Source organism: Mandrillus leucophaeus, unplaced genomic scaffold (assembly GCF_000951045.1).
Source record: "Mandrillus leucophaeus isolate KB7577 unplaced genomic scaffold, Mleu.le_1.0 Scaffold80, whole genome shotgun sequence".
In the NCBI taxonomy this organism is placed as follows: Eukaryota; Metazoa; Chordata; class Mammalia; order Primates; family Cercopithecidae; genus Mandrillus; species Mandrillus leucophaeus.
The window spans coordinates 4,757,035-4,775,112 of NW_012108697.1; the positions used below are offsets into that span (position 1 = coordinate 4,757,035).

General features: G+C 34.0%; 1 protein-coding gene across 1 annotated transcript in view; it reads right to left on the reverse strand.

The window, feature by feature from the left end:
• Window positions 1-18,078, reverse strand: part of SHOC2 (soc-2 suppressor of clear homolog (C. elegans)) — a 104,668-nt gene that overhangs the window by 4,668 nt on the left and 81,922 nt on the right. The window contains exons 4-6 of the mRNA XM_011967535.1: window positions 8,142-8,272; window positions 3,926-4,114; window positions 1,389-1,511 (exon numbers count right to left, since the gene is read on the reverse strand). Coding sequence (XP_011822925.1) covers window positions 1,389-1,511; window positions 3,926-4,114; window positions 8,142-8,272 — 443 coding nt within the window. The remainder of the gene's footprint in view (window positions 1-1,388; window positions 1,512-3,925; window positions 4,115-8,141; window positions 8,273-18,078) is intronic.

The window sequence follows — 18,078 nt, forward strand, 5'->3', positions numbered from 1 at the left end:
TTTTACTTGATTATATCAAAACTAATGAAAACAAAAGAAGCAATTTAATTTTAACTACATTTCAAAAAAATTACTGAATAGTTACAAATGTTTATCTAATAGGAAACTATTTATTCAAAACCCTTACAAACCATTACTAAAGGATGGTAAAAACTAACTTCTAAACTTGCTATATCAATCCACTGTATTTATTATCTGTGGTATACTTATTATATTGAAAGCATCCTGGAAGATACTGAAGAGGGGAAAAATGGCAGAGGAAGATAGCCTTTGTTCCAATAAAGTTACAAACTAGCAGAAAGGAAGGAGACAATACTGGGTTGGGAGAAAGAGCAATAGGTAAAACAGATGCCTAAGGTTCTGGGTAAGTTTTTATGTTCATTTATTTTCCCTAATGTTATATCACCCATAATAAATACATACAATAAGTCCGAGAAAATAATAACAGCAGTCACCATGTGACTTTACTATTTGCAAGGCACTGCACTAAATGTATTATGTGCATTATTGCATTTAATCCTAATTACAACTCTACAAGATAAATACTCTTATTATCCCCATTTCACAGCTTAAGAAACTGAAGCTTAGGCAAGTTAAGTACATAAATATACAGAGATAATTACACTCAGCTTTGTTTGACTTCAAAGCCCATGTTTTCAGCCATTAAACCACACTATTTCACCTTATTAAATAATTTAAAAATTAGATCTTTAAAAAACATGGATATGAAGGAAATTTTAAAAAACAATATATTTACTATTAGTAAGTGTTTTCACCAAGGGATGAAAACTCTAGGAACTCAGAAGCAGGAGAAATCATCCTTAACTGAAGAGGTGAAAATAAAATGGATCTTTAATTATGGAAAAACATACTAAAAGAAAAAAGGGGACGACAAGAGGGCATTCTAGATACAGAAAACAATAGGACTAAGCTTAGAGGGCTAGAAATCGGCATACCAGATTTACAACAAAGACAATAATCAATGAGTAAATAAAACAGCAGGTGGATAATTAGGATGAAAAAGTATGATAAAGCATTCTAAATGACAGTCTGAGAATCGATAATTATTTTGGTAGACAATAGTGTAGTTTTTAAACAGACTAAAGAAAAAAATTGTTCTAAAAGATGCTTTTACAGAACTTTTCTTTTAGAGATATTAATACTTTATGGCACTCAAACATACCAACTTTTAGTAGGCAAGAGAAATTCAAAAGGACTGAATCTAGACTACTTAAGTCAACACTTCGTTATCCTATGAGGGTTGTATGTTTAAGTGAGTTCTAACATTTCTAATTATAATCTTCACCCAAACAGAAATTGCTTATTTCAATTTGAAATTTTTAAATGAGATAAGTATGGAAGGTTCTGAGGTGCTCATTTATACTAACCTCAAGAGAAACAAGACCAGACACATCCTCAGGGATCTTTGTGAGCTGATTAGTGGCTAAATTCAATTCTACCATACTGGTCCAAGTTCCAAAATCCAAGGGAAGTGATGTTAATTGATTGTCCTGGCAAAGACAAAAAGAAGCATCCAAGGTAGAACCACAAAAACAAAGTTCCATATACACTTGTTGCTTCAGAAAGAGAATTCTTAACTAAACAAAATCTTACTCTCCTTTTTGATATTTAAATATAGAAAGAAAAAAAAATCAGCAACAGAAAACTCTAAGCCTCCAAAGTTTTTTATACAGTAATGAGGCTTTTATTTGGGAGTTAAACTGGAAGTTTGTTCCTTATGTGATTGTAATGGAAATAGAAAAATACATTATACAGAGAAACACTGGAGATTTCAAAGATCCTATAAATATGTTTTTACCATTTCACAATATGTAGAAATCACTGAATAAAATATAAATGCTCAAATAAAGATATGAAAACAATAGAATAAGACACATCTAATCACATCCCATGAGGAAACCAGAGTGAACTCAGGAATTCTTGAGGTGCTAAGCAGTAAAGTAGGGGAGGAAAATAGTCTTAAAAAGACAACAAATTAAATAATTAAAACACGAATCAGGTATTTACCATTTCACTTTAAAAATCCATAAGAAAAAAATAGTAAAATATATTCATTGCTGAAACAGAGGAAACAGTAAATATGGTCTTAATTTGGTTTAAAAATTAGACACGGCTGTTCACAGAAAAAAAGTATGCCACTTTAATTCACTTATAAAGTACACTTTCATCAATAATGTCTTGTACCACATTGTTATGTGTTAGGGGTATTGGTCCTGGGAGAGGATAATCAACACCCCATCCAGCTCAATACCAACGATATATGCCAGTATGTTAACAGTGATGCTACCTCAGTGGCAGTATTATTTTATATCCTTTATGTCAATCTGTATCTTTAAAATTAGCTGCATTGCACATGGATTGTCTCATTTCACACAAAATGACCCACAAAAGAAATCCCAAGTAGCAAACATTCTTTCGAAAACCAACTTTTTCTTTTATTGTAATATTTAAACTTGTTATCTATTTAATATTTAAGCTTATTACCTATGTATGCCTAAACTACTGACACTTATAGTATCATTTATAAGGTATTTTCATTTTTAAAAATTTACTACTGGTACTTACATGCAAATGCATAAACTAATGAACCCCTGAACTACTGTGTTTTAAGCCTATTACTACAAAATGAATGTTCAGAATCAACACCATTACCACTGCTAAATCTCATATAACCAGACTGATTAACAAGAAATTTTACAATTGTTAAAACTGTAAGAGTATCTTGAATTTCCGCTGGTTTACTTATTATATACTTCCAAAGAATCATCATAAAAGATACATACCATATTTATGAGCAAGTGTGGATGTAATTTAAAAATTGTACATTTAAGATTATAGTTTAAAGAACCACAACTATGTTCAAACGGTTCATCATGACAGGAAGAATACTATTAGCTATGTGGTCAATTCAGTTATCTTCTTTGGGCCTAAAGTTTGTCCAGTACAAATTAAATCACTGAACTTGGTAATTTGCCATTTGTTTTCTCCTTTTGCAATAAATTGCATTACAAAAGTGAAACTCGATCACTGTAAGCAAAAGGAAACTAACGTTCACCCATAAATAATTCTGATCTCTAAACATTTTGGCAAAAACCAGCTATATGTATAAATATAAAGATCTTTAATATATAATTAAGCATATTAAAAACAGTTTTCAAAACCTCTGGGTGGGAAAAGATTTTTTACATGCTTTAACTTTCTTCCACTTGATAAAATGAGAATATTTCAACTAGTATGTAGTGTTCTTTTAGACCAAAATATCATTTTTAATGGCTCCACAGTATTCCACTAAAGACAAATTACTTAACAAAATTAAATCTCTATTAATAAGTTGGTACCTATGAAATAGATGGCTCTGCAATACATATCCCTACAACTATACTTTTACAGATATTCATATTTCCTATTTTGTGGGGGATAGGGAACAGGTTCTTGCTTTCTTCACCAGGCTGGAGTGCAGTGGTGCCACCATAACTCACTGCAGCCTTGAACTCCCAGGCTCAAGCAATCCTCCTGCCCCAGCCTTCCATGTAGCTGGTACCACAGGCCAGCTAATTTTTAAAAATTTTTTTGCGAGACAAGGTCTCACTATATTGCCCAAGCTGGTCTTGAACGCCTAGCCTCCAGGGATCCTCCCACCTTAGCCTTCCAAAGCACTGGGATTACAGGTGCATCAGCCACTGAGCTGGACAATGATTATTTCTTTAGGACAAATTCCTAAGGGTATGCACAGTTCTAAGATATTTGTTATCTGATACAAAGTACCCTGAAATGTCTTATTATCAGTTTAGACCCATCAGCAAGGTACAAGTACCCACTCCCCACACAATTAGAAAAAACATAAATATTAGTGGAAGTACCAGTTAAAGCAATTCCTTCCCCTAATAAACAAATATATGCTTACCTTCATATTCAGCTTACTTAATACTTTTGCTCTGGAGAAAATTCCAAATGGAATTTTATTGATTCGATTGTGTTCCATGTTGAGGGAATAGATGGTAGAAAACTGAGATGGACCACCCACTGGATATAACTGGAAGCAATTCCTAGCTAAGGTCAAACTATTCAGTTTCACAAGACTTGATAAAAGACTCTGTAAAAAAAAAAAAAAAAATGAAATAAACATAAGAATTAGAACTGTGATGAGACTCATTTTGTATAGAACAGCAGTCTCAACACAAATGCCTCAAAGGGCTTTGGGGGTGACAAATGACAAAGACTGGTTAGGGCAGTCTGTGACACCTCTTTACAGGGACAGTCACTACATAGCTCTAGCAGATTGGTACCTTGCAGAAATGTGGAACCAATGTAGACTTCCAGATTTTATAGGAGGAAACAGAACATTTTTCCAATTTTTATTCTTTGGCTTCAATTTATTTAAAACACTGTATGGAATAAGGAAAACATGTCTGTGTGTGGAGAGGTGCCTCATGGGTGACTAATTTGAAATTTCTACATTGCAGAAACTTTAGTGTCAGACAGTTCCAGGTCTGAGTCCTGCCTCTGCCACTGGCTGTGTGACAAATCCTACCTAGTCTTAAGTTATATACCTATCTCTAAATTATTGAGATTAACATAATGATTCCTTTTAGGGAACATTAAATTCAGGAGATAATTATGCTTCCTGATACTGTATAATACACCGCTTTTCTATATGGTAAAATTTCTGAGGGCATATATGTACCCATTAAACAAGTATTTACTTAGCACATAACCCCATCTTCCCCTACTTTAGACTCCCACCATTTAACCAAAGTATTAAATATTCAGGTATTACCAAAGAATCTCTGCAGTTAAGAAGTACATAGATAAGAAATAATTAGAAAATAATATATGACTGTATATAATCAATAATCAATTACATAGAATAGGCTCTTGCTATTCAGTCTGGGCCAAGGAAAAGCAGTATCAGCATCCCCTGGGGGCTTGTGAGAAATGCAGACTCTTGGGTCCCACTGCCACTGAATCATAATATGCAGCTTAACAAGATTCCCAGGTGATCTGCATGCTCATTAACATCTGAGAAATACTAGTAAAGGCTATAAATTGTTTTGAATCTTGACTCTATCTTTAAATAGCTTGTGACTTTGGCAAGTTATTTTTCTGAACCTAGTGTATCATTATTTAAATAACAATATTTTATGGGTCATAGGGAAGACTAAAAGCGATCAAATACATAAATAACTTTACAATACCTAGCAGGGAGTAAGTGCTTAAATTTTAAACCCTTTCTCTATTTAAATTCAAAGCAAGGAATACTGGAATAACTGGAAAAATAGGATGAAAGCTGACAGCTAGATCTTGAAGGATGAAAACATTTTAAAATACTCAGAGAAATAGAAGAAACACTCTAGATTCAAAGTAAAAGCACAAGCAGGGAGAAGCAAGCACTGTGTGAGGTATGTATGTTTTTTAAACAATGTTCAAACTTCAGCTGTCCACCATCAGCAAATTGAAAACTTAGTACTTGAGGTGACAGTGTAATTGGCAAAGCCATCTGAAGGAATGAAGTAACTATATAATTGAGGATATACCTATACAGAGAACTGAAACTTGTTTCTTTATACTGTATCTTAAGAAGCTACCCTTAAAATTTGTGTATTGTTGTACACAAACAAAAGGAACAACAGAGGTAAAACTGTGGCCAGAAAACTGCATGGCAGTCGATTCACGAAAAATCTCTACGGGCTACTCAATTGAAAATAAAGGAGTTTTACTGAGCCTCATGGCAAAAAATGTGATTCTTTTTATTCTTACAACTGACTTACTTTATTGAATTGACTCATATGATAAAATGTTAATATTGAATATATTTGAGAAGGGGCAACAAGAAGGCAGCTCTTCGAGCTCTCATTTCTTAGTCACATTGTGAAACAGGGGTTGCTTATCTTTTTTTTTGGTTAGAATCAGACACATCTAGGCTCCTATTTTATACCTTCTACTAAGTTTCGTCAACTTTGGTGAATTAATTAGATAATCAATACACCTCTTACCATACTTCCAGAAAAATATCTGAGGTAACAAATTCGGCCAAAAATATAACTTCTCTTAAGCCTTATTTTGCTGCTTGATGAGGATACTCCAATAACTAGTAGGTTTATGACAAAGATTAAACAAGATAGTACATGTAGAGTACCTAGACTCATGCCTTGGGACTATGTGGTTCAAATTATTAAGTTCCTTTTACTTATATGTAGATATCTACATTAAAATAAGTCCATTTTCAGACAGTCTTCAAATGACAAAATAGTCATTTTAGCAGCTCTGATTTCAGCTATTTAATATGCCCTTATTGAAAACCACTTTCATGATTTCTTGCCTAACCCAGCTTGGGTATCTTGTAAGTGCTGTCTAATGGATTTTATTGTTTTCCTCACTATAAATGCAGATAATTTCACATTTGCATTGAGACTATGCTGCTTCCAAAGCACACTGATTACTTTTAAATTAAGATTTCATACTTTCCCATATTCAGTGGGACTGGGAGTGGGGCCCAAGAGTCCACATTTCTAACAAGCTCCCAGGAAAATCCGTATTTCCTAACAGGTACCCAGTAATTATTAGTTTCACTTCACTGACAATAAGACTGGATATGTATTAATTTAAATTTTTTCACTTTTTTTTTTTTTTTGAGACAAAGTCTCCCTCTGTTGCCCAGGCTGGAATGCAGTGGCGTGACCTCAGCTCACTGCAATCTCTGCCTCCTGGGTTCAAGTCATTCTCCTACCTCAGCCTTCTGAGTAGCTGGGATTACAGGTGCCCGCCACCTCATCCAGTTAATTTTTTGTATTTTTAATGGAGACAGGGTTTTGCCAAGTTGGCCAGGCTGGTCTTGAGCTCCTAACCTCAAGTGATCCACCTGCCTCGGCCTCCCAAAGTGCTGGGATTACAAGTATTAGCTACAGCGCCTGGCCTTAAAGAATCTTTGTTCTTAATTTGATTACACACACACACTCAGAAAAACTACCAAGTCAAAACATAGTAGCAGCACTTACGTAAGACATTTTTTGTTACAAAAAAAAGACTTTGCAAAGCTCAATCAATCAGTAAGTCCACAATTCTTCTGTTACATTACTACAGTAAGATATGCTTGAACAACTATAAGCAAACATCCATTGTTGACATGCTAAAATAGGTAGGAAAATAAGGAAAGTGAATAGTAAAAGACTAATAATAATATTGATAAAGACAACTTTAAAAGAAGAGTATTACATTGGCTAGCCACGGTGGCTTACGCCTGTAATCTCAGCACTTTGGGAGGCCGAGGCAGGTAGACCACTTGAGGTCAAGAGCTCGAGATCAGCCTGGCCAACATGGTGAAACCCCCATCTCTACTAAAAATACAAAATTAGCCTGGTGTGGCAGTGCCTTTTATCCCAATTACTTGGGAGACTGAGGCAGGAGAATCACTTGAACCTGGGAGGCAGAGGTTGCAGCTGAGCCGAGATCGCGCCATTGCACTCCAGCCTGGGCAACGGGAGCTAAACTCTGCCTCAAAAAAAAAAAAAAAAAAAAAAAAAGTATTATATCTTACCCAATTAATCCCTAAGCAAAATAAGTGAAAATACTTTTCTAATAGAATCAACAAAACCTAAAAATGTGTTTTAAAAAAAGATTCTGGCAATTGTTTTATACTAAATAGGCCTTAATATTATTGCATAAACAAGGTAATAATTTGAGTCACAGGAGAATTGCTGCTAATATTAATTTTGATGATAGACAGTGCATTCTGTATCACTTATCATCTTTCTTTTTATAACTGAACTGGATAGGGTAGTTGAATTTTAAAACCAGCCATATAGCTTTTCCTTAATACCTTTACTGTCAGTTCCCAAAATGAAATGAGATTTACATGGTGCTAAAGTAGAATACAGCACACTTATTTTCTCCTAGTTTTTCCCTTTTTCTTTGCATTAAAAAAAATAAAAACTTAATAGGTTCATATACCCATTCTTTCTTGTTTGGAGTTACTTTAGCAGTGGTGGTACATCCACAGCATACTCATTATTTAAACAATCTCAATCATCAAATTATTTACCCTGCTATAAAGATTCACTAGCTTTCCTTGAATTATCTTGCAGACTCACTTCAAATCTTGTTTTCTCTAATCTACTTCTTACCTCTGGTAAAGTAGAAATGTTATTGTTCTCTAAATTTAATTCTTCAAGTGCACTGCATTTTGATAATGATCTGGGTATTGCTGACAGTCTGTTATATCTCAGACCAAGACGACTTAAACTGGACAGGTTTCCTGTAAACACACACAAAAAAAGAAATTTATTTTTTACAAAATCTGATGAGCCTCTCACTGTCACAGACTATGTACTAACTATTTAAAAATTAAAGTACTGTTTCAGCAAGATCCTTAACTTCTAGCACAAGGAACCCACACTACACTATCGATTAGGATGAAACTGAAATAACTTTTATGCTCACTTGTCTCGGAGAAATAAGGAAATATACAGCTATAAATTAGTTTTTAAATGAACAATTAGATAAAGTATTGGCATACTTTAACAAGTTAATCTTTAGATAAGGCCTAATTTAACTGCATCAAAGCTGTGTATATTTTAAACTTACAATAATTATTCCATTTGTTCTATGTTATGATGATCCAATTTAGAACAAGTAGTTATATATAAGTATGTACACGTAATTTTGGAGAAGAAATTTCCAAATTTCTAAAATAGTATTGTTTAAAACATAAATTATTTACTGAGATCAGAAAGCTTCAATACTGAAAAGTTGGCCTGATGGTAAAAAATTTCTCAACCCCCTCCCCAAAACTTACAAACTGAAGTGAAAGTTATAGTCTCTTTTATCTAAGCATATCCAGCTTGAGCACAAAATAGCCATTATTGAATTTTTAAAAAGCAGAGCATTTTCTTTTCTTTTCTTTTTTGAGACTGAGTCTCACTCTATCGCCCAGGCTGGAGTACAGTGGTGTAATCTCAGCTCACTGCAACCTCCACCTCCTGGGTTCAAGCGATTCTCCTGCCTCAGCCTCCCAAGTAGCTGGAATTACAGGCGCCCACCACCACACCCAGCTAATTTTTGTATTTTTAGTACAGTCGAGGTTTCACCATGTTGGCCAGGCTGGTCTTGAACTCCTGACCTTAAGTGATCTGCTGCCTGGAACTCCCAAAGTGCTGGGATTACAGGCGTGAGCCACTGCGCCCAGCTGAGCATTTTATTTTCTAGGTATTTTCTATTTTTCTTGCCAAGACTACATGGCCAGCTATATATAATGAATGATGAATATAATGACTTCTGTTATCATAAATGGTTCAACTCAAATTCAATTCTGCAAACAATATACATTAAAAATAAGTTAATTTTGATACAAAAAAAGCTAACAAGACAAGAATTTAGTCCAACATGCTATTTTGCTGTGGCTGATTAATTTCTTTTTTCACTTCAAATCACAACTGTTGCTATGAGATACTTGGATGGGCCAGGTTAAAATGCCAAATGCAGCCTTTACTTTTAAATTAAACAGTTATTTCCAGTGTTAGAAATTACAGAAGTGGATGCCTGTGTCAACACTTAACTTCTTGGAGATAAGTATTTTGAGGCCTTTCAGCCTTCGCAACCTCTTGATGTCCATTTCTTTCCTTTTGCTTTAATCATTGTTCAAAAAGCTGTCGTATGATCAACTTTCTTAGATGCAATATTACTACAATACTTACAGAAAACATACATTAGTCTATAGCATAAGTTAAGCCTTGACACCTTAAGAGGGCACTCATTATGCCTCATGATCCTTATCTGGTCATCAATCATCTGCATCTTTCCTTCTTGTGGAAAGTATCAAGTGAGTGAAGTTACACATAATGAATAATTGGAGCTAATTTTTAGCCTTTACATTTTCAAGATAAGAATCAGTCACTGATAAAAAAATACTCCTAATTCTATGCCATAAGTTGTCAACTATAATGCAGAAAAATGTAACAACCACTTCAATTCTTCCAATTAGAACTATTCCATAGGTATGCTATGTTCATTTATTAATATATCACTTTTGTACAATAGTGTTTGGAAACTGGGCCAAGAGTTTACTAGGTCTATCTAATTAAGTGAGATTCCAACCGGCATAAAGTTGAATACAAAAGCAACAATAAAAAACCACCACTTAGCAAAGACAAGTTAATTTAGTCTTTAAAATGCTTTGTAAATTAACTAAGAATGCTTCACTTAGTGACTTCATCAGAAGCGTCTTTCTGATGACACTCTGGTGAGACGTGTCAATTCTGCAGGAGAAAAAAAAATTGACTTTCCAAAGCCTCAGAAAATTCAGTGGTTAGAAATATGAACGAGAATATTCACTACTGCTATCACTGCGTTAGGCCAGGCGTGGTGGCTCACACCTGTAATCCCAGCACTTTCAGAGGTCGAGACAAGCGGATCACTTGAGGTCAGGAGTTCAAGACCAGCCTGGTCAACATGGTGAAACCCCGTCTCTACTAAAAATACAAAATTATCCGGGCATGGTGGTGCACGCCTGTAGTCCCAGCTACTTGGGAGGCTCAGGAAGGAGAATGGCTTGAACCCGGGAGGAGGAGGTTGCCATTAGCTGAGATTGCGCCATTGCACTCCAGCCTGGGCGACACAGCAAGACTCCATCTCATTTTAAAAAAAAAAAAAAGACAATAAAAATGTTACTTAAAAGCTGGGTTGGCAGAAAATAATTTGCTTTATGACAAAATATGTTAATTAAGTCATATAATGGCAAAAATAGGGACAATCTAAATATTCAACAATAGAAGAATAATTATTTAAATTGGAAGCATCACAATGCAATAGAAAAACCGAAGTATTTTATATTATTTATATGTCCATGGGCAAGTTATTTAACCTCTCTGTGTCAGTTCCTTATCCATAAAGTGGAAATAATGCCACACACCTAACAGGGTAGCTCTAGGGGTTAGATATAACATGCATAAGATACTTAGCACCATGACTAATAGATACATAATAGATGTTCAAATATATAATTTTCATTCTATAGTATGTCTATATTCTGCAATATTTTGTACATATTGAAGTTGTTATAAAAAGTTTTAAGATGTGAAAGACTTTAGGTATGATGTTAAGTTGGGGGAAAAAAGCATGATAAAATTGTGTATTTTGTATAATTTCAACAATGTAAGAAACAGGCACGCAAAAAAAGGGAAAGAAAATGTATCAAAACTAACCGTTATCTCTGCATGGCAGAATTACGGAAGAACAATTAAAAATTTGTTTCATTTTGTCTGCATTTTTCCTAATTTTCTATATTTTAAAATTTTTAAAAATTTTGATAAGAATAGATCTATAATTCTAAAGTCATCCTAATTTTTAAAAAAATTGTGACATCCTTCCACCATCCTTTTTCTTTTGGATGAATATTTTACATTACAGAGATATTTTATATAATGTGACCAATTTGCATTATATGCCTGTACATGTTTTTAATAGTATATTAGACAATATATTGCAGGTTATTTCACTTAATTCTGGTTTCTAAGTCAATTTGTTTTAAAGTTCAAAATGTGCTATCTTAACAATGCAAAGACCAAGGGGGAAAATGCCAATAAACAGTATACATCATTTGCCAAATAAAGAACAAAATAAAAATGCCCAAAATTCATTTTAGAATTCCTAGTTTCCTGATATTTAACTCACTTAACTCTATGCTCTGTGATAAAGCTCTACCCACCTCTTGACAAGTGCACAGGCACACCCACGGCACTGTGCCAACACCTCTATCGTCATGATTACACCATATTATAAATGTTTATTTCATGTCTGTGTCCATTTTTAGACTTAGTGAGCTATCCACTGTCAGAACCCTAGTGCAGAGCCAGACACTGGTAATATGTATTTGCTGTTTACTGAGAGTTTATTATAATAAAGCAAAAATTGAGAAACATTAAAAGGGTAGGCTGTATTCTATAAAACTGTTTATAGAAAGGGAGTAAGTATATATTTATCTAGTTAAAAATGTTTTCTACTATCAGTTTTATCCCTTCTAAGTCAGTCACAAAATTCTATTTGTATTCTCAAAATACATTTCTCATGTTTGTCCCTTCTCCAATCCCACCCTCATCATTTTTTTTATTTTTAAGAGACAAGAGTCTGACTCTGTCGACCACGGTGGAGTGCAGTGGCACAATCATGGCTCGCTGCAGCCTCAAACTCCCTGGTCTAAGGTGATCCTCCTAGCTTAGCCTCTGGAGCAGCAGGGACTACAGGCATATGCCACTACACCCAGCTAATTTTTGTATTTTTGTAGAGATAGAGTTTCGCCATGTTGCCCAGGCTGGTCTCAATCTCTGTGCTAAAGTGATCCACTCACCTCAGTCTCCCAAAATGCTGGGATTACAGGCGTAAGCCACTGCACCTGGCCAAAAACATTTATACTAAAAACAACCTATTTCCTATTGTATCAAATGTAAACACTCTTTGCTAGCTTCTAGGGGTCCCCATGATATACCTCCACCCATCAATCAAGCTACTTATTTAACTGCTATAAAACTGCACAGTGCCACACAAGACATAGTCTCTTCTCTCAAGAGGCTTACAGTACAGTGGTTTATTTTCACAAATAACTATAATACTTAGTAGACTACGATAATACCCTAAAAGAAGTATGAACAAAATCTTTGAATGTTTAGAGATGGGGGAGACAATTTCCAACATAAAGGATCAAAGCTGGCTTTATAAAGAAAGTGAAAAAGTTAATCTTAGAAAGAAGGAACATCTCTGTCTCTAGGAACAGGAGAGAATGAACAAAAGATGAGCAAAGAGGGAAAATAAATGTAGAAGTAAGAAGTTTGGGCCCTTTACATGGTAAGGGTCATCTTCTCCATAAAGTGAACACATAAGCTAAATTGTGGGAAAAAAAAAAAAATGAGTATGGTGGTTTTAAGTTTTAGATAGCCATCCTGTGACATTTGATAAAAAGAAATGAAAAAGATACCTAGGAAGCAGCAGTAAGAGCCATCTGAGGGTAATCAGCAGGGACTTTACCATAACATTTGTGAAATAACTTGTCACAGTCACCAGCTAGTTGGTGAATCCAACTTGGCTCCCTATCAACAAATCTTCCTTCAAGATCTTCACTGACTTTGCTCCACTTAGCTTGTTTCCTTGACACAGAACCATGCTGTGCTCATTCTCACCTCCATGCTGTTTGACTGTCCTCACTGTTGTGTTCAGTCTGCATTTTTCTTCTATACTGAGTCCAATGCATTTGTTCATTAAGTCATTCTTAGCCATTTTTATCAAGATCTTACTGACCTGCTCGTAAACTGAATATACCAGCATACTGTTTTCACCGTAAGTTGGCAATTAATTATATTTGGTCTTATGTTAACTGTTTCATGGATCAGTTATCTCCCTCACCAGACTGAAAACCCAGTAAGTGAGGAGCTTTGCGATATTTCTCTCCACAGAATTTGTTTCAGTGCTAAGCATACAATAGGCATTAATTCATACTTTCTTAATAATTACAAAAACTAAAACATTTCATTATTTGTCCTCCTTTCCATTAGGAATAAGACACAAAAAATTATATGAAAGGTCCATAAAAATCTATTTTCTTCAACTCATTCTTATTTTATAAAATAGCATGTCTATGAAATATAGACTTTATTGGACATAACTGAAAAACATATATTCTCATCTGGTCTATCTGAATATAAATTAATTATTCTACAAATATTTGCAGGAATTTTTCTGAGATATCCAACATCTTAGCAGTCCATACTTAGATATCAGCCGGGAAGGAACTACTAACAATTCCAACTTTCTGCATTCCTCCCACCCCACCACATCACTTTTAGTTATAAAATACATAAATGTATCTTCCTATTTTCCTTAGATAACCGTGGTTTATAGTCTGTTACATACCTATTGAGCCTGTCTCTAAGCACTTATTTATACATATAATACAGGGATTTCTTATGTTTATGTGTTTGCTTTCATATAAATGAGATCATTCTATTTGCTTCTCCCCTCCCCCATATAACAGGTGACAGAAATATTTTTATGCTGAGTAAACACAGATATACCTCATTCTATTTAACCACTGTAAAGTGTTTCATGGTATGTGTGCCATTATCTCTCCAATCATTGTTCAACTGATGGCATTTGTTTAATTTTTTAAAAAAGATTTATGTAATAAATACCCTTAGACATATATCTTTGTGTACATGTGAAAATATTTCTTATGTGTCAGAGGATATAGATGTTTAAAATTTTAATAACAAAAGGTTACATCATTTTTACTTCTACCAAGAGTGAAGAATAGCCCCATTTACTCACATCCTTGTAAAATGGGGAGGGATGGTATCAACATTTTATCCCTTGCCTATTCCATTCCTATGGCCACCACTATAGCAAGGTCAGCAGAAGTGAAAATTTTCCTGCGAGTAGTGATCATGTCTGATTATAAAGAACTTCCAAATCTTCCAATAAAATTTTAATTTCCTGTATGCAGCTGCAGATAAAAAGAGGCAGCTAACCTTTAAAAATAAAATGGAAGTAAACAAGACCATCCCTTTTTCTCCTTTACATCACTGCTTTCCCTATGGAAGAAAGTTGTTCCATTGTAACAAAATGGCTGACTCGTTCACCAAGGGGTCTTTGAAGTCTGCCATAAGAGGGGAGAATTTATTAACAGAGGAAAGTCTCCATGATCTTACTCCATCAACTGACATGCCCCATTCAATAACCCTTTACAGTATCATAGTAGACGAATACAATAAACATGTTTTTTATTCTCACTGAAAACTAAAAAACTTTCTCTGGTAACAAAGATTAGTAAGGGAGCCAAATTCTAAATGTTTGTCAACTCAAATCCTAGTAAATAGAACCAGATTCTTGAAACTTCTCATCCAAAACCAAATAACTCTTAAGTTTCTCACTTTTAAAACCAGAGTAGGTTCCTAGAATTTAAAAATTACAAAATAAAAATAATGTAGCTAAATTGCTACATGACATTATCTAGTACCAAAACCAGTGGTAATTTAAATTAAGAGGTACCTCCACCTTTGTTGGATCTAAATTTTTTGCTTTTTGGTGGGGCAGAAGGGGTTGAATTTCTAACACTGTAATCCATGAGAATAGGCTATTCTGATGAAGAAATTTCACATTTGCAAAGGCCTTATCACTTGAGACTGCTGGCATATTCAAAGAGTCATCCACATTTTGCCAGAGTCCATTACTCTCAGCTAAATAAAAGAGGTTAAGAAAATTAAGGATGAAATATCAAAACTCTTTTATGCCAGAAGAAAACATCAGAAGTCTGGCTTTTATTGTGATTCACCCTCTGCAGTGGTTTCAACTCTAACCTCCCTCAATGAGTGGTTTTAACCACAAACTAAACTGCAACCTAGAAATCAACACATGCTTGCTGTAATGTTGAGCCATCTTGACTAAGAAATAAAATCACTGTTGCTGAGCTTCTGTATATAAACGTAGGCTGATCAGTGCCAATCACTGGCATTTAGCTTTCAAGTGCTTAACTTTGTCTATAAATTGTTCTGTGCTCCACTTTGACAGCTTGCTTTCTCTTATGCTGTCAGATTTTAAAAATATGGTGAAATCAAATGGCTATGAATTAAAATTAGATTCTTTCAATTTCAGCAAATATAACCAGTAGCTTTAGGTTAATTTTGTATAACTTTTGAGTAAGACTAATTTAAATGATCATAATCTTATTTTAACAAAGTAGCAAAAAAGTAGTAGGAAAGACTCAGGGTTCGAAGGATGAAATGTCAAAGGTACAATTATTTTTTCAGAAACATTAAACTAAAAGCAAACTGAAAAGTAAGCAACACAGAAATTCCTGAATGTTAAAAACCCAAAGAACACCACTATTAAAAAGAAAACTAGTAAAGTTGTTATACATACGCTGCACTGTAATTACCTAAAACCCAATTACTAAAATGACTAAAATGCTACTTGTTGGTATAACCATAATTACTGTAACATTTCTTCAGAGCCCAGTGCAACAAAAAGGCCTCTGTGAATTGTTCTGTGCTCCAGCCTTGAAGGCAAGGTTTTGTGGCATAGTTCTCTCCTAATATCATTTTGAGAAGAAATAGAAAGTAAAATATTTTTTCCTACTTCAGACCGTTTCTTCCCTGGATGACATAAAACTACTAGAGGTACCAGAAGGCTTTAAAAAACATCAGGTTCATACTTTAAAACAAAGTAACTGTTGGAATGAAGCTTAATATTTTCTTCTGATCATAGCTAATTTCTGAATGAGAAAATACTCATATAAAAATACATTTTTTAATTCAAGAAGGCAGACTAACAGTTAAATCAGAGAAACTATAAATATGTATTTAAGCACTCTCTTACTTAACTGCAACTTGGTAAACCCCAACCCGTTTCCTTCTGTCTCTTCCTCACATCCTATGAGCTGTCAGCAACACTAGCTACTCAGCCTGGAAGTAAATGGCAGCAATTATCACAGGGGAGTGATAGTTACTCCAGGAATGTTCATGTTAAATAAAGAAAAAAGTAAAAACATTCTGGTCTACTTATAAGAAAAAAGAAAAGAAGGAAAAGGCAAGTAAATACAGTGATTTCTGGAAAGCAACTGTAAGATGATACAAGATTTTATTTTCAGTTATGAATTTAGGGCAAGATTCTTTAGTCCAGAGAAAAGAGCGTGGGCAGCTGCTTCCAGACTAGCATCAACTCTGTAGAATAGGTGTTGGGCTTTCTGTTTTTCATTTTAAGTTATACTTTCCCAGAACTAGAGTAGGATTTAAAAAAGGAAAAGTATCAGGAGAACCATAATTCAATTAAGTTTCCACTATTTAGGGTAAATTGCTGTTCTTCAATAAATGACAGTGAAAATCTCAAAGGTCAATTAAAACTGTTGAAATTTGTAAGAGACCAAGACCCAAAGGTCAAAGTTGCCCACCAAACCTCAATCTTCTGCTACATAATCAAAATACTAGGACTGGAAAGGATGGAGAAAGACAAGAGTAATTATTTTAATAAACATGGTAATTGATAAATGACTACAATGTCATAAAAAGCTTCAATAAATATTACCAATTTACTTTGCCATTTACTCAGAGTAACAGCTGTACTATACTTCGCGACAACTATCAAAGCTATATAAAAGTAAATGCAATGTTATTTAAAATTTTCTTGTTAATGTTTCAGTTCTCATTGATTTCCAATTTGTAATACTGTAATCTGACCCTATAGAATAAGCTAGAGGTGAGGCATATGTGTTATTCTGAGATAACATCTAAACTACAAGAGATTAATACTAAAATCAAATGTTTTCATATTAGTAAACACACTTAAAACACAGAAGAATCACCTCTAATAGGACACTAATCCTACTTACTAGAAGACTGTATCATATATCACCACCTATGCTTTCTCTGTTTGCCAGGATTATTCATTTCAGTACTTTAATCGCATGCACCTTTGACTATTATTTAACAAGACTGAGATACAGACACATATAAAAATATTAAATAATAAAATATTGTTAGACTATTTGAGAGAGAAGAAGGTCGAATGAAAATCATGCTTTATATATCTATCTGATCAGTTGAAGGAGTAGGCAAACTTATACAGATATTTAAGAGAAAAGAGTTCTAAACAGAGAGATGGGAAGTACAAAGATCTCAAGGTTAGAATTTACCTGATATGTTCAAGAAACAATAAAATGTCTAGCATGTGTAATATCCTAAGATATACACAGTGACTAAACATCAATGAGAAGGATAAGAAAATCACTTTATAACATTTCAAGTATCTTAAATTTTAGTTCTCCTGTCTGATTTGCAGTAGAGTAAAGCAACATTTTGTTTTTCTAAGACTAAGAATTTGGATTTTATAAAAAGTCATTTTTTGAAAGTGCTTTTAGGTGATGTTTCACTGAAAGTGATTATGATGAGATTATACATTATTCTTTCTTTTCTTCTTTACTATTCTAATTAGTTGGTTGTTCATACTAACCAAACTTACAGATATATATTTCAATGTAAAAACATACAACACAAACTAAATATGTCACTGTATGACATATTTACT